Here is a 22,728-nt window from a genome sequence, read left to right as displayed (position 1 = left end):
CTCTACACATTCCGCAGAGTATGCCCCTGCCTCACCAGAAGGGCGCAGGTCCTAATCCAGGCACTTGTCATCTCCCGTCTGATTACTGCAACTCGCTGTTGGCTGGCTCCTGCTGTGCCATTAAACCCCTACAACTCATCGAACGCCGCAGCCCGTCTGGTGTTCAACCTTCCCAAGTTTCTCTCACGTCACCCCGCTCCTCCGCTCTCTCCACTGGCTTCCAGTTGAAGCTCGCATCCGCTACAAGACCATGGTGCTTGCCTACGGAGCTGTGAGGGAACGGCACCTCAGTACCTCCAGGCTCTGATCAGGCCTACACACCAAACAAGGGCACTGCGTTCATCCACCTCTGGCCTGCTCGCCTCCCTACCACTGAGAAGTACAGTTCCCGCTCAGCCCAGTCAAAACTGTTCGCTGCTCTGGCCCCCAATGGTGGAACAAACTCCCTCACGACGCCAGGACAGCGGAGTCAATCACACACTTCCGGAGACACCTGAAACCCCACCTCTTTAAGGAATACCTAGGATAGGATAAAGTAATCTTCTCACCCCCCCCCCCCCCCCCCCTTAAAAGATTTAGATGCACTATTGTAAAGTGGCTGTTCCACTGGATGTCATAAGGTGAATGCACCAATTTGTAAGTCGCTCTGGATAAGAGCGTCTGCTAAATGACTTAAATGTAAATGTAAATGTAAACTTGAGACATCTGTGACGTGTTGTGTGACAAATCTGCACATTTTAGAGTGGAATGGTATTGTCCCCAGCACAAGGTACACCTGTGTAATGATCATGCTGTTTAATCAGCGTCTTGATATGCCACACCTGTCAGGTGGATGGATTACCTTGGCAAAGGAGAAATGCTCAATTACAGGGATGTAAACAAATTTGTGCACAACATTTTAGAGAAATAAGATTTTTGTGCATATGGAACATTTCAGGGATCTTTTATTTCAGCTCATGAAACACGGGACCAACACTTTACATGTTGTATATATATTTTTGTACAGTGTAAAAACAAAGTCATTTAAATTCCAAAATAAACTCACTCAACTGAGTAAAGGGTTCATCCTGGCCATGAACAACTTATACATTTTCCCATAAGAGAAACAAACCATGAAGACAGCACAGTACTAAGATCATTTGCACACATCTCATCAGTCCCCATCTGCCAGGAGGCTGTCCCCTGGTTCCAGTGTGTTGTGCAGAGTACCCTCCTCCCATTGGAGCTGTGTTTATTACAGTAACAGAACACCTGACCCCGTTCACCACCCCTTACAGATGTCCCACTCCACAGGAGCTTTTAAAGGGACGTTTTACTATGGTGATTATGTAGGACCAGTATGTGTAATGTATCCTGGCTTTGGCTTTTCATTTTTGATCATTTCATAAGGATTTAGTGATTAAATGTCTTGGTTCAAACACATTCAATTTGTATAACTTTTATTGAGCTTCCTTTATCCTTCAGGAGAGGCTGAATATGGTTTATCCAGTAGATACAACATTTTATGATGCATCATGAATAGGGGATGTAAGTCATGATCATATGTTGTGTAATGATATAGTCCTACTCATGCATGAGGTGATTTTTAACATTCGTTTTGATTGGGTTGCAAAAGCGTTTTCTTTGTGCACATACTGCATTATGTATATCAATAGGAACGTCACTGCTATTGTTAGTGAACTGTGGACTGATTGGCAGTCCTTGGATGATAAGGTCAAAGGTCAGTTGGAGGGCAAAACCAGTTGAGTAGATAAAGAAAGATACATCAAGCACAAAGGGAATAGAGAGAGAGAGAGAGAGATAGAGTATACTTAGTTGATGCAACTCTTTGTTACCTTGCACACTGACACATTGAGTCACTTACTGAAAGCTACATATATACATCAACAGAGGACATGAACCGACCAAATTATTCCAGGAAGATCTATTGGTGCAGTCGGGCGAGAACTGTTTCCACAATGTAAAGGTCAACTGTAATACATAAGGTCATCATTATGCATGTTTCCAAGAACACAGCACATAGAATGCAGATGGTACTGAGAGCTAACCATCCTGACCTAACTAGAGAGATTCTGGGGAGTAGGTAGGGAGAGGGGGAGTGTACCAATAAACCCTTCGCTAAGCCCGCCCCAGAATGTTGGACAACCAATCACAGCACTCCGGTGGATAGCAACTGTCGCTAACCAAGCTCGTGTCCAGCGCCCCTTTGACAAGCTTAAGTTTCAAGCGCATGGAGGACAAAAGGGAACAGAGTTCTACATTTTTATTTTATAATTGTTTAAATTGCTAAATAATTGAACAGTTCTTCAGCGGTACTGTGACTGTGATTTATGAAATGCAGAGCCTATTGATTAAGTATTTTTCTAATCTGCAATTATACCTTTTTGCATTGTTTGCTAGCTGATTAACTAGCTCTTAATCTCTTTCACCACCGCTAAACATGTTGCTAAAGCTACCTAACCAGACAGTTAATATAACTTGTTTTCTCTAAATGTATGTTAGCTAGCCAATAAGTTTCAAGTTTTAATGTCACGTGCACAAGTACAGTGAAAGGCATTTCTTGCCATCTCCAAACCCAACAATGTAGTAAGAAGTTGGCGAAATTATGAATAAAACTCTCATCTGATGTCGACATCAGTATATACGATTTGAGAACCCTAGTCAGCTCTGAATGTGGTCAGTAGCCTTGAATGCATGCTGCCAGTGCATTCAAAGCCATAGTAGCTAGGCACACTACAAACTTCCTTGTACCAGGATCCCGTGAAGCAATTGGAATGACAGTCCACCACAACACACCCGAGTCTCCTGATCCGCAAGGGGTAGCCTGTGTTTCATTTTGTTGTGTGAGTTTGAGATATTGTGAGGGGTTTTCTCCAGTAGTTTAAATGGGGAATTGAGCTTCCTGGGAAAATTTTGACCAAGGTAGCAACAGTAACCAAGGGTTCAGGGCTTAGAACAGGGTCAATTAGTTCCAAAATAAACAGAGAGAGAGAAGTTGCTGTTAGGTGCCTCACAAAGCAAGGAGACTAGAAGGGGATAGATGGGGATACCAGTTAGTGACTAAATACGCAAATTCCCCTCTGGAGGGAAACAGCCAGGGGTTGTAAAATGAGAATGGTGATATAATTAATGGAAGTAGGCCAGCAGGACATCCAGGGACGCTGTAGAGGACTACCAACAAAGAGGAAAGGAAAGGGAAGGAGTTACACTTCTGTACAAATCCCGGTAAAGCTATACACACAATGTATGTGTCTTTATTCACATTATAAAACAGATTTATGAGAAATGATGCTGCAAGGAAAGGTTATTCATCATTCAGTGCCCCTGTTATTATCTCCCTAGTCTCTCTCTCTCTCTCTGCCCCACCCTGGATCGCTGCACTCTGTGTGTCCTGAGAGGAATGGTGGTACAGGGGAAACACAGAGGGGTAGAAGAAGAGAAGGGAGAAATGAGAGAGAGAGAGAGAGAGAGAGAGAGAACGGTGGAAACGGGATAGAGGGTAAAGAGGAGAGGAGAGATAGTTGGGAGAGAGACAGAGAGGGTGGGAGCTGTGCTGTAGCTGCTCCTGGGCCGCTCCAGAGGAATGTGTCCTTGGGCTGCCCTCGTTTCTGACGCACGCATGAGCAAACATACACATACACACATTCACTTGTTTCTTCACGCACGCACGCACGCACGCACGTGTTAGGAGGCTCCCAGACTCAGACACCTCATCAGGGATGCAGAAGAGCCCCTGTCTGCAGAGAGAGAGAGAGGGATTAAAAAATGAGAGGTAGATCTTGTATCCAGGGCGGAGAGATAAAAAAAGACAGCACCCTGTATGATTAATTGGGCTTGTGTTTGTTGCTTCTGTTTTGTAACAACAAATCAAAGGTCCATACATCTCTTCAGGCATCTAAAGAATGTGGGTCCTTGAGGACCTATATARTTGTACTGTGGCGGTTATCTTCAAAATCATTTGTTTCACATGGATGGTCTTAAGTACAAACAGCTACACTATTTGGCTAAATGTGCCTGTGTGTGTCTTCCACTGGTATTCATAAAAACTCATTTGGATCCTGTTAGCCTGTATAGATAATCTCCACCTYCCCCTCTCCATGCAGAAGTAAACTACATTATTTTCCTCGTGAAATATCTGAAAAACACATTTTGTGAAGTGTGTATCATTGTCAGAATCAATCTTGTCAGGTATACCACGAATACGAACACACGAATCAATGAAGKGACAYGACTCGTGAATATGCCAATGCGCTCATCTTTTTATTGCACAACACTGAATCGTTTGGTTAGGGACAATTTAACAACATTGCCACTGATCGACAGACCAGCTTAATGAGAGACCAGAGCCTGGCTCTGTGTTCTGGATGAGCTGGAGGGCAGCTGTGTAACCTGTCCCAAAGACACCTTTAGGGCCTCCTACCCCCATGCACTTATGTTCATCTGAAAGTACTGGGTAGGTGGAACTATTATGGTGGAAGTTCCATCAAGCCTATCAAAGGACAAGGTGGAGCTATTACCACATTGAGTAAACCTATCCACTCCTTGCAGATATAGAGTACAGGAAGTACGTAGGAGTAGGGGTTAGGGGTCAGTTTGAGATTGGACCGTTAGATATCAGCTCAGACAGAGAACAGTATGGAGTTCAGTGAAGCGTTAAAGTACTTTAACCTTTACAGACCCAAACACAAGCTGGCTCTACGACAACCTCTACAGGGGCAACAAACACCGAGTGACAATGATCTGAGAAATCAACCTTTTCAGTGGCAGAATAGGATACAACCCATAGTGGCTGAAATATAGTATCTACTTGAGWTCTGAGAACCTTTCTGCTACAGCCACTGTTAGGAACGCTGGCTACAGTGCAGTGGAATGTATTTTGTCGAAAATAAACAGCTTTTTTTTCTCAGATGCCAACTCTCAGATCGCTAATGTGTCGGTGTCTGTTTTTGCTTGAGGCGGGCTAGCAGACCTAGCTTGGTGTTCTCAAGTGGGACCAACAGTGTAGAAGGAAAGGCACAGGTACACACAAACACACTCACACACATTATACAGAGAGTCCTGAAGCGGAGAGAAGGCTTAGATAAGCAGGCTACGGTATCTACAACACTAAGGTATAATAATTGTCAGACTAGAGGACGTTTTAAATCATTTGTAGTTGGCACACAGCAATGTCTAGGTTTGAAGGTCCCACGAGGAATTATTAACCAAACGTCTCCTTTAGGTTAGAAGCAAATGCATTGGCTTGTCAAACAGACAGACATAAAGACCATGATTCAAGCAGCTTTGCACCGCTGTTGGTCCCCTGGTCTTCAGATATACATTTTGGGGGTTCATTTTCAATTGAATGATTCTAGATTTTTTGGGACAATTTTGAGTTCAGTTGTCCACACAAACTGTTTGTTGACTGAGGTGATATCTAGACTGCATAAACTTCACAAAAAGCCTGTTTGAGGTCACCCTCTCATTGTACAAAATGCTTTGGTGATACCAGATTGTAGTAAAAATGTAACAACGTGCCCCCACAACTCTGTGTGTAACACACGTACAGTAGATGAGTACAGAGTACAGCGCACAGGGTGTTTGACGGCTCAAACCAACAAAAATGTGCAATTTTGTGTTTCCCAAATCAGGGAAAATGATATATACTGACATTGTAATTTTAATTCAGCAGTACTACTCTTTAGCTWACATTTGTACATATATTGCAAGTTGAAAATAAAAACACATATTTGCATTTTTACAGGCACGTACATACCACAAAAATAGACTATGTCGAAACTAGATAAACTAGGCACAGGGTATATACAGTCCATGTGCTTTGGGGCAAATGGTCAAAAACAACAACAAAACAAACAAAGAAGACACTTCTCAAAACAGAAACAGAGAACACCCTGATTTGCTAAGACATTAATACCAAGATATTCAGTACCCTTAATATCTGGTACGGGGAAAAAATGATTTTAAACTAAGATAATCGTCTCTGAATAATCGTCAGTCGATTTCAAGCATGCACGGGGAATCCCATTTTTATTCCATTGCAAGTCTCTTTTTTTAATGGAGAACGAAGTAACAATAAATTCAAAATAACATTTGACTTAAAACCTGCAAAACAGTGTCTCGTGCATGATATAACAGATGCCAGGGATTCAAGAAAAAGGTAACCAAATTCACTGAGGTGTCGTCATCCATGAATAAAATGTTATGCTGGATGCATGGGAACTCTTGCAATGAAACAGAGATGATATTGACTGAACAAAGCAGTGTTTTTTCTCTCTCTCTGTCCCTCTCTCTTTCACTGACTGTGGACACAAATCCTGACAAATAACATCAGCACAGTCCTTATAGCAGCTTTATAGGGCAAACTGGTATYATCACATACAAGGATTAGGTAAGAGGACCAATTGATTGCACTGAAACAGCATTGAAGCACCAACAGGTATTCACTCATTTGGACTTAACTCATTCATGATTCTATTGGCATTTTGGCATGTGTCTTTCCCATGGGAGAAAACAACAAAACATTATATTMATATGTTGGSGACTATGATCKRACTTAAAATATGTGACTTGACAGTTAAAAAAATKATAGTCTTAAAGCATAAGGTTTTGAAACGTGGCTTAGAATGTACTGAAAATATATGTAATACACTTGTGAATAATACATATTGTTATCAAATGATCCAGAATGTATATGAAAATGAAGCCTAAACATAAATTAGTGAAGCCCTTGGAAATTCACATTCACTATTCTTTTCCATCGTTATTTTTTCAATATCTAAAATGGYCTCCTACACCTGTAAGTCAAAACAAAAGTGTCAATAGGGCTTTGCTTAGAACTTCTGCATTCTACTTCAACATATAACTTATTAAATTATACTATATCCTGTGTGTTTTGTGCAATTAATCAGAATTCAAGGCCAACTTGATGCAAAATGAAAACAAGTTGATTACAAGAACATAAACAAACTGTACCTACAACAAATAAATAGTCAACCAATCACGTATYATTAAAACGATATATCTTTCCGGAAAGGTAGCGAACCTGAGTGAAATGTCCATCATCATGATTTAACAGCTTTGCTCTCGATCGATAAAGTTCAACGCTTCAAAAGCCAGTTTTTACACATTGAGCCAGTTGCCAAATTTCTCCCAGATTTGTCCACAGACATTATTAGGTTATTTTTTTACAAATGTAMATTTTTTATTTAAGCTTTATTTAACYAGATGTGATCATTCTAAGAGACTGAAGCAGTGATTTTCCCTTTGCTTAAATCGTTGTAACGTGACACAATGTGCTTAAATGCTGAACTCAACTTTGCTGTGTTGCTTTGAACCAAAGGGTTGGATCTCAGTGACAAACTGGAAATGGTTTCAACTCTCTATGCTACAGTACATCCAATAAATAAAAAGTGTATTCTCTCATCATAGAACAGGGAACAGGGTAACATACAGTTTACATAGAGAACACACCCAAACGAGAGAAGCATCAAACCTAAGAAACATCACACAAACACTCAGCGACACATACAGCAAAATYTCCCTTCGTATCGTCACCCGTAATAATTTCGGTCCTTGTATTTACATGGCAGTTTATTTCTGATTAGCTGTCTTCCCCCTCATATGGCATACATTCAGCAAGAGAAGGCTTGAAGCACACTTCAAAGTCACAACCCGCCACAGCCTTGAATTGGTGAATTATTGAGAAATAAATTCTTATCGTACAGACATTCGTGGAGTTTTGGACTCGAAGGAGCTGCTCTTGCTCAATATACTGTACATACAACACCAAACTMACACAGGTGAAGATATACTTTCTTTTTCCTCTGCCCCACCCCATTTCCCATTGGCATGCATTCTGTTGATTACTTAGTCTTGCTTTACAACGTACAATATTACTTTAAAATTGAATTTAAAGTGACAGTTTGTGGACTTGTTTTCCATATCTCCATTCTGAAATCCGCAGGTGACCTTGAACAGGTTTGAAACCAGTTTGCCTCATTTGATCCACAAAAAAACTACATCCACTCACTTCCTCTGACATTTTAGGTTAAGGTAACAATATGGTCGCTGGACTACAATATCTCAACTAGTGAAGCCACGGCAGCTGCTGATTCTTTAAGGTTTCACAGTAAAAAAAAAACAGCATATACACTATATATAYGTATACAGTACCAGTCCAAAGTTTGGACACACCTACTCATTCAAGGGTTTTTCTTTATTTTTACATTTTTCTACATAATAAAATAATAGTGAAGACATCAAAACTATGAAATAACACATATGGAATCATGTAGTAACCAAAAAAGTGTTAAACAAATCAAATATAACCACACATGTGGAGATCATCCGTTCACCTACTCTGCGTCTCACAAAGACATGGCGGTTGGAAACAAAAATCTCAAATTTCTTTGCAGCAATCCGACCATGAAGGCCTGATTCGTGCAGTCTCCTCTGAACTGTTGATGTTGCGATGTGTATGTTACTTGAACTCTGTGAATCTGCAATTCCTGAGGCTTTTAACTCTAATGAACATATCCTCTGCAGCAGAGGTAAGTCTGGGTCTTCCTTTCCTGTGGTGGTCCTCATGAGAGCTAGTTTCATCATAGCGCTTGATGGTCTTTTCGACCTTCATGTCTTAAAGTAATGATGAACTGTCGTTTCTCTTCGCTTATTTGAGCTGTTCTTGCCATAATATGGACTTGGTCTTTTACCAAATAGKGCTATCTTCTGTATACCACCTCTACCTTGTCACAACACAGCTAACACATTAAGAAGGAAAGAAATTCCACAAATTAACTTTTAACAAGGCATGCCTGTTAATTGAAATGCATTCCAGGTGASTACCTCATGAAGCTGGTTGAGAGAATTCCAAGAGTGTGCAAGCTGTCATAAATGCAAACGGTGGCTACTTTGAAGAATCTCAAATCTCAAATATATTTTGATTTGTTTAACACTTTTTTTGGTTACTACATGATTCCATATGTGTTATTTCATACTGTCGRTGTCTTCACTATTATTCTAAAATGTAGAAAATAGTAAAAATAAAGAAAAACCTTTTAATGAGTGGGTGTGTCCAAAATTTTGACTGGTACTGTATATGGCCAGTTGATTTGGTACACCCATTTAGTACAGGGTCAGACCCCGCTTTGCCTCCAGGACAGCCTGAATTCTTCAGTGCMAGAAAACATTGCTCAATTGGTATCAAGCGACCTAACATGTGCCAGGAAAAAATTCCCCTCTCCATTACACCWCTGCCACCCGCCTGTACCATTGACGCTAGGCAAGATGAGGCCATGGATTTATGCTGCTTAGCCAAAMCCTKACTCTGCCATCAGCATGACGCAACAGGATTCGTCGGACCAGGCAATGTTTTTCCAGTCCTCAATATTGTCCAGTGTTGGTGATCGCATGCCCACTGTTTTTAGCTGATAGGACTGGAACCCGGCGTGGTCGTCTGCTGCARTAGCCCATCCGTGACAAGAACCGACAAGTTGTGCTTTCCGAGATGCCATTCTGCACACCACTGTTGTACTGCACTGCTATATGCCTGTTTGTGGCCCGCCTGTTAGCTTGCACGATTCTTGCCATTCTCCTTCGACCTCTCTCATCAAAGAGCTGTTTTTGCCCACAGGACTGCTGCTGACTGGATGTTTTGTTTGTCACTCCATTCTCGGTAAACCCTGGACACTGCCGTGCATGAAAAGCCACGCTCAAGGTAGCTTAGGTAACTTGTGTTGCCTATTTTAACATTCAATCAAACAGTAACTGAATGCCTTGATGGCTGTCTGCCTGCTTTATATAACAAGGCCACGTGACTCAATGTCTGTAGGAGCGAACCATTTTCTTGAACAGGGTGGTGTACCTAATATACTGGCAACTGAGTGTATATACATATAGGCGGGGTAAGAGTATTGCAGAATTATATTGCATGTATTAATCAATAAACCTGGACGAAAACAAGCAAGTATACAGTGTGGGTTGTTTGAAATGGTTCTTTTTGATAAAGCACAGACAATTTACCACCACTTTTGCCTCCAGTGTCACGATATGTATATTTCTGCCAACATGACAAGTGGATATCTTCCCAGACACATTTAGCTGAACAGAGAAGCTGGGAAATATTGCCTGTGCCATTGCCAGCAAATCCAACCAACCATGCCTGACAAAGCAGTGTAAAGATATGAGTACACATGTCAGCTCTCTTGGAAAAACAGAATGGAACCAAAAACATGCATACCAACTCTCACACACACACACACACAAACCAATATATATATATACACCCACACAAACCAAATATATGGCTTCTAAACTTGGAATCAAGGCAGTTAAATAAATGGCATTTTCTTCTGGATCTCATTTTTAGTTGATACAGACACAACCAAACTTCGTGTTCAAGCTCAACTTTGGTTTAGAATAGATACAATGAAGATACTATCTTTCGGTCATTTTTTTTTTACTATTTCAACTATTTACATATCGATGTAAGATCGACCAGCGGTCTAAAACACTATTTTAAACAATGTGAAGAGCAATGTATTTATTTTTGCTACAACAGCGTATACAGAAAAAAAGGACACCCAAAAACACGTTCTGAAAGCGTAGAATGTCATCATTGTCCTTTGATTCAAGTCCCTGATTTTTCGTTTTTAAGTCCAGCTCCTGCTAGATTGCGCTGTATGGATTCTACACAGTATGCAACAGTTTCTTTCTCGATATCTTTACAGTAAAAGTCAGCAATATAGGTGTTTGGAAGCAGAATGTAAGGGGTACTACTAAGAATAAAGGTGCTGGCACAGTAGAACAGTCCAGTCTTACCTTTGTTAAACTAGTTTAATTGTTTAGACTCTCTGAATCACACGAGTCACAGAGTTCCTCTTTCCTCTTTGTTGACTCTGACCGACACACAAGACATTCTGTATGAATGACTGACGATGTGGCCCGTATTCTGCCGGCCATGTCGGTAAGGAAGCCAACCAGTCAGGTCATTCAGACAGAGGTTTAGATTCACCTACGTAAAGGCCTCTATCCTGCACCTCTCATAGGGTCACAAGTTAGAAGACAGCCGGCTCCGGGCCGAGTCTAACTCCGGTAGGCTATCGATCAAATCCTTGTTGGGGACACCAGAGTCCGGGATCCCCGACCCAGCTGCCGCCACAGCCGCCSCCATCCCGGGTGCTCCTGGGGGAGGAGTAGAGGCGAAAGCCACACGCTGTGGAGCTCCCGTGGGTCTTCCCTCAACCTGGACCCCCACCCCGGAGGGCCCCGGCTGGCTAGGGTGAGTGGGCTGAGGAGGGCCAATGGAGGTGGAGGAGGCATGGGTGGATGGGTGGGTTGATTGGGGAGGGCTGAGGGCGACAGCAGGGGTTCCTTCCTGAGGGAGGGAGAGCTGGGAGGAGGAGAGGGCACGGGCGTCTTGGCTCAGGGTGCCCGAGTGGAGGGAGTGGGTGCTCTTGTGCGAGGAGGGCCTCTGGATGGTGTGCGTGGGACTGGGAACRTGGTGCTGCACCAGGGACAGCTGAGACCCAGAGGGCCCTGCTCCTCCCATGTACTGGAATGTMCGTCCCTGGTGCGTCAGAGGGCTCTGGACTGGTGGGCTGGAGATAGCCGACCCAAACGCCCCTGTTGCATGAGCCATCTGGGGTGGCTGGGACTGGAGAGGGGATGCGGAGACTGGGCTCTGGGACAGGCTATGGACCACCTGGAACCTCCGCAACATGCGGGGGGACTGCAGCGTCCCTGACCCCGAACCAGACGCCATCCCCAGCCCCATCGGACCTGGCCCCATCGGCCCAGTCCCCATACCCATCGGCATACCCATCAGCCCCATCCCCGGCATCCCCATTCCCCCCATCGGCCCCATCCCCTGGGGGCAGAAGCTCATGGCCACAGCCTGCTGGAGGCTAGCGAGGGCYCCAGCCCCGGAAGGGCCTGCAGGGGAGAACATGCCCCCGGGGGCGGAGGAAGTCATGGACATGGTGCGGGGTCTCTGGAGGTCCACCAGTTTGACCATCTCACGGTCGTACTTGACAATCTCCTGGATCATCTCATTCTCATGGTTGTTGAAGACGCCGGAGTTGAGGTCGTGCTGCACTTTGTGCATCAGAATGGTGTTCTTCTTGCCTGTGATGAAGGGAGGAGGAGGAGAATAGTAGAACATGATGAGGTAGAGGAAAGAGGAGGAGAAGTAGGGGTAACAAATTAAGAGATAAGGGAGGAGGATCACAGACAGTATGTTCTGACCTTCAAGCTAGGTATATTTTTGGGCAAGAAGCAATGCACAAGGAAAATACTGAGAACAAGAGGGTCATAGTTTCACTTTATCAATTAACACTGTCCTATAGTGTGCTGAGGCCACAGCATTACTCAACTGACTGCCTGGGATAGAAATCTTATTCATAGATAAGTTTGCATCTGCTATTTCTTAGAGGGAGTAAAACATAAAAAGATAAAACATAAGGTAAAATAAAAAACATTGATATCACTAMGTAATATTAGGATCTAATATGAATATGAAGTATCAATATAGATAGTGTCATATTTTAAGCCTTGTTTTTGTCCTCTTCCAGCGTGTGAAAATAACAGGTGGATCCACTTAATAAATCTGTACCAGGTCTCGATTATTTGGAACACTGACGTGTCTGGCAAACAGTGGGGACTGCAGCATCTGTGGCAAGGTTATTATAGTAAACTAGAACTGAAAMTAAAAATAAAACTAATCATGAAAAAACGATTTAGTAAAATGTAATGAAATAATTTACAAACCCGTTTGAAAAACAAAAACTATACTGAAACTGAAATTGAATTTGAAATCTTTGACTTCAAAACGAACTAATATAAAATAAGAAACATCATGACAATTATTACATTTTTATTTAAAAAATTGGGCTTGTGCATAACAATCACTAGCTATCACTAGCTAACATGGAAAAAATCTTCTAGGTAGCCAACTTGATTCTTCTTACATGTACTATTAGTTAAAATAATTATTAAAAAGCATTGGAGAGTTTCCTTCAACCATATTTTTTGTAGCACTTCTTGCTTCCTTTTAAATTCAAGTCACAATGAAATTGACTTTATAATTTAAACCTAACCTAGAACCTGACCCATCACCTTATGTATTACTGCACCCCAGTGGCAAGAAGTAACACAAAAAAACTATACAAAACAATGCCTCAAACGCATGCTTTCTATCCTTAACACTAAAACTTCAACTGAAATGAAGTAATAAAAAATATTACTTAATATAACTAAAACTGAATAAAAACTAGCAGACCAGGTCTGAAAACAAACAAAACTAACAATTAAAAAAACAGATGCAAATAAAAAAACGAATATAAAAACACAAAACTATAATCACCTTTATCTGTGGAACCAGCTGGGTACCACTAGCATGAAAACTGCTATCACAAAGGTAGTTTACTTCTCTCTTTTAAACGAGAGAAGCCGTACAACTAAGGTCTTATTTAACTACTTTAAAATGCATCCCTCCTTCCTCCTGTAGTTATCACTGATCGAACACAAATGGATGGCGAAAGCAACGGTTCCACAGCTTTCATAGATCCAGTAATGTCAGACCAGTGATTACTTTGAGGAAGGACGCAAGCAAGGTGGATTGGTACAGGGCCCAGAGCTCTCTTCAGTACCTATGCGGTCCAGTCGGTCGATGGCCACTGTCTCGAAGGCCCGTCTCATCATGGGGTACTCCTCCAGAACCTCATTGAAGTTGTCCACAGACAGGGAGTAGAGACGACAGTATGTCTCCGCTCTAACACTGGCAGTACGCCGGCCACGTGTCAGCAAACAGATCTCTGGAAAAGGGGAAATAGGGTCAGGAGACACAGCGATAGAGCAACGTGTGGCAGAGATACAATACAATAATGTTATATTTAATTATGTTTCAAATATACTGTAGAAACCACACTGCATCTGTTCAACTACCAGCCATCTGGGATTGTCTTACACTTCCAAAAAGTACTGGCTATGCTAGTTTTGAGAGCTGAGGGACACAGGAATACCCCAACACACCAAGCACTTCATAATTTGAGAACATGGCAATAGAGTACAAAGATGTAAGGCAAAACACAGGAAGCACTGAATATGAATTGTTTGCTGAATTATATTTCATTCTGTGTGTATTGTCGCTCAGGCCCATACCTCCAAAGTAGGAGCCATCAGTGAGCTTCATTCCCAGGGTTCCCTTAGTGATGACGTTACAGACTCCGTGCTGGATAAAGTACATCTTCTTGCCGATGGTACCCTCTCTGATGATGTAATCACGGGGCTGGAAGACCTCGAAGCGGAGCATGATCAACATGGCTGTCACAAAGTTGGGCTCTGCGTTGGCGAACAGCGGCATGGACGCCACCAGTTTACGGCAGTTGAAATTGACAATTTCCTTAAGATAGACATAGTTTGTTAGTAAGGTTTGTGTTCATGGTGTGCATGCCCAGGCAGGGACTAAGGGACTTACCTCTCTGAGTGGTTCATTCAGCTCTTCCAGGATGCTCTCTTCATCAAACATCTTCCCCTGGTACCGGTGCTCGTAATAATCATGGATTTTCTGTCGGAAGTCAGACGGCAGCTTGTGGAAGGACATATACTGCTCCACTTGTTTGTACTGGAGAGAGAAAGAGAGAGGGATAGGAGGAGAGAGAATGAAAGAGTGAATAAAGTAGTGAAGTCACTTACACTACCTCAAAGTCAACACAGAGCTTCAACTTCAACCATTYGATTTTAAAATGACTGGATTTGAATTTTTCTGGAAAGATAGTAACAAGAGGTGGGTCGACAGAAATGTGCCTATCCGGCCCGTTGCAAACAAAGAGCTGTTCATTTCAGCCACGCAATCAGGGCACCATCGAAGGCTAAGTGACATATTCCTGTGTACTATTGAGGGATATTTGCCTGATGTTTGAAACCCACCGAAAGTGGACAGAAACATGAAAGCGAGCAAAGGACCAAAACGAGCCCATTTATTCAGCTAATCAACACCAAGCAATCAGACATGATTGTTGAACTGCTGCTGCAGCAGTTTACCCATTACTCAAGTGGATGCCAGACCGACCACGGTGAAAACTAAGGGCGCCGGTTTCACAGATGAAGCATAGTCCTGGACTAAAAAGCATGCTTCATGGCAAAGCWTTTTTAGTCTAGGACTAGTATATACTAAGTATATACTTTTTATACTAAGACTTAATCTGTGTCCGGGAAACCAGAGCAGACCAACTCTAAATCAATTAAGTGTATCAGGTGATGTATAACTGGCAACCCTCCTCAGGATGCCAGCCTGGCAGTCAGTCAGGAAGAAATTGATGGGGTTGTAAAGCTGTAGAGCTCTAAGAGATAGAGAGATCACTCTTATGTCAGGCTCTGTGCAATTCAGCCTACGTCAAACAGAGAAGCTGTCTCACAAACATGCCACTCTGCCCAGCACTCATAAAACCTTCACAAACACAACACRGGCCTGGATCTTAACCGGCACTGACACACTAAAACACACACCCCCACATACATACTTTTTTCCTTCCCTTTTGTCTCAAACCATTAAAGATTTACAAAAACAGAATCTAATTTGTCATTTAGGAACCAAACAGAAAACGAAATATTCTCTTTATCAGACTGTTAGATAGTTGTCCTATTACCCCCCCCTAGCAGGAGGACAAGCATAACGTAGTCACTCTTTTTGTTAACATGACATGGGTGTGGGTGTGTGTGKGGGGGGGCTGTTAGGCAGAAMAACTCTGTTCTAGGGGGTGACTGTAGTTGTATAATGAGAGAAAATAGAATACAACCTTGATATCTGAAAAAGGAGCCAGGACCCTGAGAAACACTTTACTGACCTCCTTTTAAGGTCAAGTTATAGAGCGTTAATAACTGCCTTATTCATGATCTATTATCAATCTATTACTAAACGGTACTGCCATAAAGGTTTACCAAACCCCGTTTGACCCTGCTCTGGTTTCTACCACATCAAGGAACTGAACAGCTATATAACTCTAACAAGCGCAGTTGAATTAAAATGCAAAATAAAGAAGTGAAATCTCCCCATCGGCGAGGGAAGCTTTGCTCCTCTAAATGATGGCGTTACGTAGTGAGACACTTCCGATGCGTACGTGCTGCTGCTCTCTGACAGGCAGACGGGGTGCTGAACTGAAGGTGTGGTGGCGTAGGTGTTGCTGAGAGAAACAGCCCAGGACCTAATGGTGACGCTGACAGGCTAACCATAACAACAACTGCTCCTGGTGAGGATGCCTGAGACACATAGGGCTTTGGTCAAATGTAGCGCACTATAAAGGGAATAGGGTGCCATTTCAGACGCAGCCAGTGTTCCCATACTGGTGAGACCATAGAAATGGAATAGCTAGAACAGTGTCGTTCTATCATACATACCAGTAGTCATATTCTTTACAGGATCTCTGTAATACCACCCCAAATACAGATTCTACCAAGAAAACATGACGTTCAATTGAATAGTGGTATCCCATGGTGCTTAAAATGTCAATTGGAGGAGTATTTGAAGTGGCTAATGGTACTTAAATACCCACCCCATACTACTAYTCCTTGGCTCAGTTGAGCATAAGAGCCAATTTATGCTTGATCCGAAAATGTGGTCGGAGGTGCCGTATGGATGGTGTGACGCAATTGCAGAGCCTCCAGAGGCACGCAGAGGCCAAATCGAGCACAGTACCACATCGCCGTGCGCTGTAACAATGCAGAGGGCWCCGTATAGCTCCGCATTGACATGATTGGTTGACGGTAGGTGAGGGCGGGAGGTCCTGTATAATCACAAACTCACTTCCTTCACAACAGCTCTGCGGTGCTCGGCGAAGCTCAAGAAGTATGAATGCCCTGACTTATGCAGAGGCCATATCACCGTAAATGCTGCACRACCAATGCAGACATTGGATTGACCATGCAGCGCCTTTAAACCTCATTCCTCTCTGCCCTCTCTGATTGGTGGATGATGATAGAGATCAGAGGTCAAACCAGACTCCAGGGATTTAGACTCTTTTAAGTACAGCAGAATGAGTCAGCAGAACACTATCTGTTTGGCTAAAATAGGTTTAAAGACATGCCTTTGAAAAACATGTCCGAGTGCCAGATTTTTACAACCTGACAGCTCTCTAATGTGATTGAGAAATGAGACAAAGGGTTAGCCTATGTGTCACAGCACCCGGAGGGGGACTGACAAACATCCAAAGACGGTCGAAATGCCATCCACTGTCTGTGTGTCACTTTGATGGGCATCTACAGTGCATTCGTAAAGTATTCAGACCTCTTGACTTTTTCCACATTTTGTCACGTTACAGCCTTATTCTAAAATTGATTAAACAGTTTTTTCCCTCATCAATCCACACACAATACACCATAATGCCGAAGCAAAAACTGTTTTTTAGACATTTTACCAAATGTATTAAAAATAGAAAATGGAAATAATCCATTTACATAAGTATTCAGACCCTTTACTCAGTACTTTGTTGAAGCACCTTTGGCAGCGATTACAGCCTTGAGTCTTTTTGGGTATGACGCTACAAGCTTGGCACATCTGTATTTGGGGAGTCTCTCCCATTCTTCTCTGCAGATCCTCTCAAGTTCTGTCAGGTTGGAAGGGGAGCGTCGCTGCACAGCTATTTTCAGGTCTCCCCAGAGATGTTAGATCTGGTTCAAGTCCGCGATCTGGCTGGGCCACTCAAGGACATTCAGAGACTTGTCCCAAAGCCACTCCTGCGTTGTCTTGGCTGTATGCTTAGGATTGTTGTACTGTTGGAAGGTGAACATCTGCCCTAGTCTGAGGTCCTGAGCGCTCTGGAGCAGCTTTCCGTCAAGGATCTCGTTATACTTTGCTCCGTTCATCTTTTCATCAATCCTTACTAGTCTTCCAGTCCCTGCCGTCGAAAACATCCCCACATTCAACCTTGGTTTCATCAGACCAGAGAATTTTGTTTCTCATGGTCTGAGCGTCCTTTAGGTGCCTTTTGGCAAACTCCAAGCAGGCTGTCATGTGCCTTTTACTGAGGAGTGGCTTCCGTCTGGCCACTCTACCATAAAGGCCACAGAGGAACTCTGGAGCTCTGTCAGAGTGACCATCGGGTTCTTGGTCACCTCCCGGACCAAGGCCCCTCTCCCCTGATGCTCAGTTTGGCCGGGCGGCCAGCTCTAGGAAGAGTCTTGGTGGTTCCAAACTTCTTCCATTTAAGAATAATGTAGGCCACCGTGTTCTTGGGGACCTTCAATGCTGCAGACATTTTTTGGTACCCTTTCCTAGATCTGTGCCTTGACACAATCCTGTCTAGGATCTCTACGGATAATTCCTTCAACCTCATTGCTTGGTTTTTGCTCTGACATGCACTGTCAACTGTGGGACCTTATATAGACAGGTGTGTGTCTTTCCAAATCATGTTCAATCAATTTAATTTCCCACAGGTGGACTCCAATCAAGTTGTAGAAACATCTCAAGGATGAATAATGGAAACAGGATGCACCTGAGCTCAATTTTGAGTCTCATAGCAAAGGGTCTGAATGCGTATGTAAATAAGGTATTTCTGTTTTGAATATCTTATAAGTTTGCTAACATTTCTAAAAACCTGTTTTTGCTTTGTCATTATGGGGAATATTGTATAGATTGATGAGGGAAAAATGTAATTCAATCCATTTTATAATAAGGCTGTAACGTAACAAAATGTGGAAAAAGTCAAGAGGTCTGAATACTTTCCGAATGCACTGTAAGTGGCAGCAAAACAGTGTGAGAGAGGACATCTTGATGTGGTCTCAACATTGTCTTTCATGGATTTCTGTTTAGCACTTGGTGGTGCAATGATTCTCCTTTCACTGTTGACTTGTTGACAGCAAGATGGGGGATATTCTACCACTTTCACATCTACCCAGCGGTATACAATGTGGTACAAATTGTGTGACACTGTTTATACCTTACTGTAAAACATTAAAAAAACATCTTCCAATCTTCCATTTCCAATGGAAATAGTTGTGTCAAATCCATTCATCACACATCTTGAAGCTCAACTCAACTCTCATGTCTGCTTCAGTGACATCAGGTACATGTACTTTAATTAAAGCTGTTTAATCTCAAACCCGCCCAATAGGCTCCCCTCTTCCCTCTTCCCTCTTCCCTCTCTCCTCTCTACCCTTTCTTCTACCCTGGATTCTCGCTCCCCACCATGAGGAATTCTAATTTTGGTTCAGCGCGGACAGCCTTTCATATGTATAACTAATTAATCCATTCCAGCCTAAATCGCTTCATTATAATATATCTAGCAGAGAGAGAGGCTGGTGACAGCCAAGTCAAAGCCTGTCTCCCTGTGCCCCATCCCGGCAGAGGAGATTTGAGCAGTGGGTAAAACAACACACTTTAGGTTGTCAGAAACATTAGTCACCACAGCTGTGTTATAATTAGATTTTTAAGAAATCAGAAGAAGAAAATAACACAGATTCACACTGAGAGACCTAATGACCACAGGATGGTTGTCTGTGCAAGTATTTTCCTCCATTGAATGGCTATATAGGTTTTCTATTCTAAGCGCTATACAGGTTCCTAAAGGGTCCTTCGTCTGTCCCCATGGAATAACCCTTTTTGGTTCCAGGTAAAACTCTATTTCGTTCCAGGTAGAACCCTTTTGGGTTCCATGTAGAACGGGTTCTTCCATGAGGACAGCCGAAGAGCCCTTTTAGCTTCTCGGTAGCATATTTTTGTCTGAGAGTATATGTACTGCCGTTTTAACATATACATACAGTACTAACTACTGCTGGCCACAGTAGAACCAGCCTCAGTTTGAGTCATGGAGGTGGTTAGTGACTCACAGGATGTGTGCGAGAAGACAGATCACTGCTGTGGCTGACATGTAAACAGCCACAGATACTCCATCCTCTTACATGCTTCAGCCAGGCAGCTTGGTCTGTGGAAGACCTGTGCTTATCACTAAGCTACTATAATATCAGAGTCTAAGTCTAGAGGTATATGGTACAGCACGGGTGACCAATCCTACACTAGCACACCTGATTAATCCAATGACTCTTGGCTGATTCATTGGATTAGGTGTTTCAATGCTGGGCTGTAACAAAACTCTGCACCTACGGTATCTCTCCAGGACCAGGATTGGCTAGTAGTGGCCATCGCTGTGCTACAGCGTGAACCCACAGAGACAGACAGACTGACTCAGTATTTAGTATTTTATTAGGATCCCCATTAGCTGTTGTCAAGGCAGCACCAACTCTTCCAGGTCAGCAGGGGGAGAATGTTCAAACGACACACTCGGTAATAGTTTGAGGCATAGCAAATTCCCCTGACAGCGAGCAGCTTCAGTGGCCTGGCAGTTTCTTCTCTGGACATTTTAATAAAGACAACGTCGTCCTCAGCTCAGGGACCATAATCCCACGCAGAGTAGAGTTGCGGAAAAAACTGACAACAGATCATAAGGAGAGAGAGAGAGAGTTTCTGTATTGATCTGGTGTTGCGGTCGCTTGTAGAATTAACGGACYAAGGCGCAGCGTGYGTAGAGTTCCACATGCTTAATTAAATGAAACTCACCAAAACAATACAGAACAAAACGAGAAGTCAAATGCAGTGCTCACTGGCAACTACACACAAACAAACAACGAACYGTGACTACAMCACTAACTCAAAACATAAACAATATCCCATAACCCACAGGTGGAAGGAAAAAATGCTACTTAAGTATGATCCCCAATTAGAGACAATGATAGCCAGCTGCCTCTAATTGGGAATCATACCAAAACCCCAACATAGAAAAAACAACCTAGAACCCCACATAGAAAATATAAACTAGACTAACCCCCCAGTCACGCCCTGACCTACTCCACCATAGAAAATAAAGGCTCTCTATGGTCAGGACGTGACATCTGGCCTCACTGCAATGCAGAAGGATTAGAGAGTAAAAGACACCAGTACACACCAGTTAAAGAGTTATTACAACTCTATTACAAATATTTCATTCTGTTCTATCGCCGTGAGGACTTTAATTTGCCTCCCAGTCTAAATGTACTTCCTGAAGAACTTTGAGATGGAAGTACATTTACGCTGGGAGGCAGAAAGAAAATAATGAATCTCAAATTTCAAAGCACCAACATTCTGATATGCCATCGCTGTATTAGTATTCACCCTGCCTCTCTTCCATCTGCTCTGTCTGATTTCCTTAATACTTTGTCTGTTGTAAAAACCTGTCATTGTCTGCTGTCCGGAGGTTCAGTAAAAGTGGCCACTACCATCGATCACGTGAGAGCAGGGGCAAGTGTTATGACTTACAACTAGGTTATTACATTCAGGAAGTGAAAAGTAGCATTGCCGTAACGGAGGATCTTCCCAGAAAAGAATGACTATCATTGTTCCGACATCTCTGACTATGCCCAGAAATCGCATAGCGGGGATAGAAAGCTTACGTAGACGAGGTAAGAGATTACGAACCCTCTATAGCCCACAGGTCCCCTCCTCTTCCTCCCCTCCTCTCCCCCTCACTTGGCTCCCTGTAGCAGCCAGTTAGCACTGCACCTCTCAAGGACACAGCCACCAGTGAGAGAGTGAGAGAGAGTGAGAGCGGGAGAGAGAGAGAGAAAAAGCAGGGCAATATTAAGAGATGGAAGGAGAGAGAGAAGTAGACAGACAGAAAAGAGGAAAATGGAGAAGAAGATGGAGAAGGAGAGATAGAAGGGATTCACAGAGAAAGATTAACAGAATGGGATGAGAGTGACAGCGTGTGTGTGTGTGTGTGTGTGTGTGTGTGTGTGTGTGTGTGTGTGTGTGTGTGTGTGTGTGTGTGTGTGTGTGTGTGTGTGTGTGTGTGTGTGTGTGTGTGTGTGTGTGTGTGTGTGTGTGAGAGAGAGAGCGAGAGCGAGACAGTGGGAGAGGCAGGGAAAGGCAATCAAGTATAAGAGAGAGAGAAACGGAAGAGGGGGCCAATGTCAGGACAACATTGGCGGCAGGACACACAGGTCTGTCATCTCATCAATTCTGCTGCTGGCAAGAGGGACGTCATATCACTACCCCCCACCTTACCTTCCCCTCCTCTCCCACATCTGCCCCCCTCCCTTATCCCCCCCATCCCCCTTCCTCCTCTGCCAACCCCAGTCCATGGCGACTTGGCGCTACCTGGGCGAACACACCCGCTCACTCTGATTGGCTGCTGAGAGGCAGCGACACTCCCCCAGCTCCCCAGCCACAGAGACTCTGCTTGGAGACAGCCAGGCTGCTGAGCTGCTCACGCTGCGTTGTGTTGCTATCGCTGCTGCTAACACCAGGCAACACTACTGCAACACTACTCAATAACACTACAGTTTACTGGCTGGGCTCTGCAGGTATTTACCTGGGATTTACAGAGAAACTATATGAMGCTAAACTACAGGTACTTTCTGGTACCAACAGGTAACTGCCAAAATAAAGGAAACACCAACATAGTGTCTTAATAGGGCGTTGGGGCACCACGAGCTGCCAGAACAGCTTCAATGAATTTTACTGGTCTTGAATATGGAGTGAATTCAGGGCCAACAGACATTGTAGTTGAATTAGGGCGGCATCCTGGTAATAGTTGCTTTCCAGTAGTATTAGCTACTTCTACCCATGGTCTCTAGCTCTCCGTTGGTTTCCACCGTTCTGAGTTACAATTGAAGTTGGAAGTTTACATACACCTTAGCCAAATACATTTAAACTCAGTTTTTCACAATTCCTGACATTTAATCAGAGTAAAAATGTCCTGTTTT

The 22,728-nt window shown here is 43.3% G+C and overlaps 1 protein-coding gene across 1 annotated transcript in view; it reads right to left on the bottom strand.

Annotated features, from left to right (window-relative positions):
- Positions 1-4,239: 4,239 nt before the first annotated feature.
- Positions 4,240-22,728, bottom strand: part of LOC111978943 (potassium/sodium hyperpolarization-activated cyclic nucleotide-gated channel 2-like) — a 66,336-nt gene continuing 47,847 nt past the window's right edge. Inside the window, exons 6-9 of the mRNA XM_070448769.1 lie at positions 14,474-14,620; positions 14,158-14,398; positions 13,647-13,811; positions 4,240-12,123 (exon numbers count right to left, since the gene is read on the bottom strand). Of these exons, the coding sequence (XP_070304870.1) occupies positions 11,048-12,123; positions 13,647-13,811; positions 14,158-14,398; positions 14,474-14,620 (1,629 nt within the window). The 3' untranslated portion in view covers positions 4,240-11,047. The remainder of the gene's footprint in view (positions 12,124-13,646; positions 13,812-14,157; positions 14,399-14,473; positions 14,621-22,728) is intronic.

Source organism: Salvelinus sp. IW2-2015, linkage group LG19 (genome assembly GCF_002910315.2).
Source record: "Salvelinus sp. IW2-2015 linkage group LG19, ASM291031v2, whole genome shotgun sequence".
NCBI classification, from domain to species: Eukaryota; Metazoa; Chordata; class Actinopteri; order Salmoniformes; family Salmonidae; genus Salvelinus; species Salvelinus sp. IW2-2015.
The sequence above is the reverse complement of the archived record's forward strand: the minus strand, read 5'-3'. Positions and strand labels throughout refer to the sequence as shown.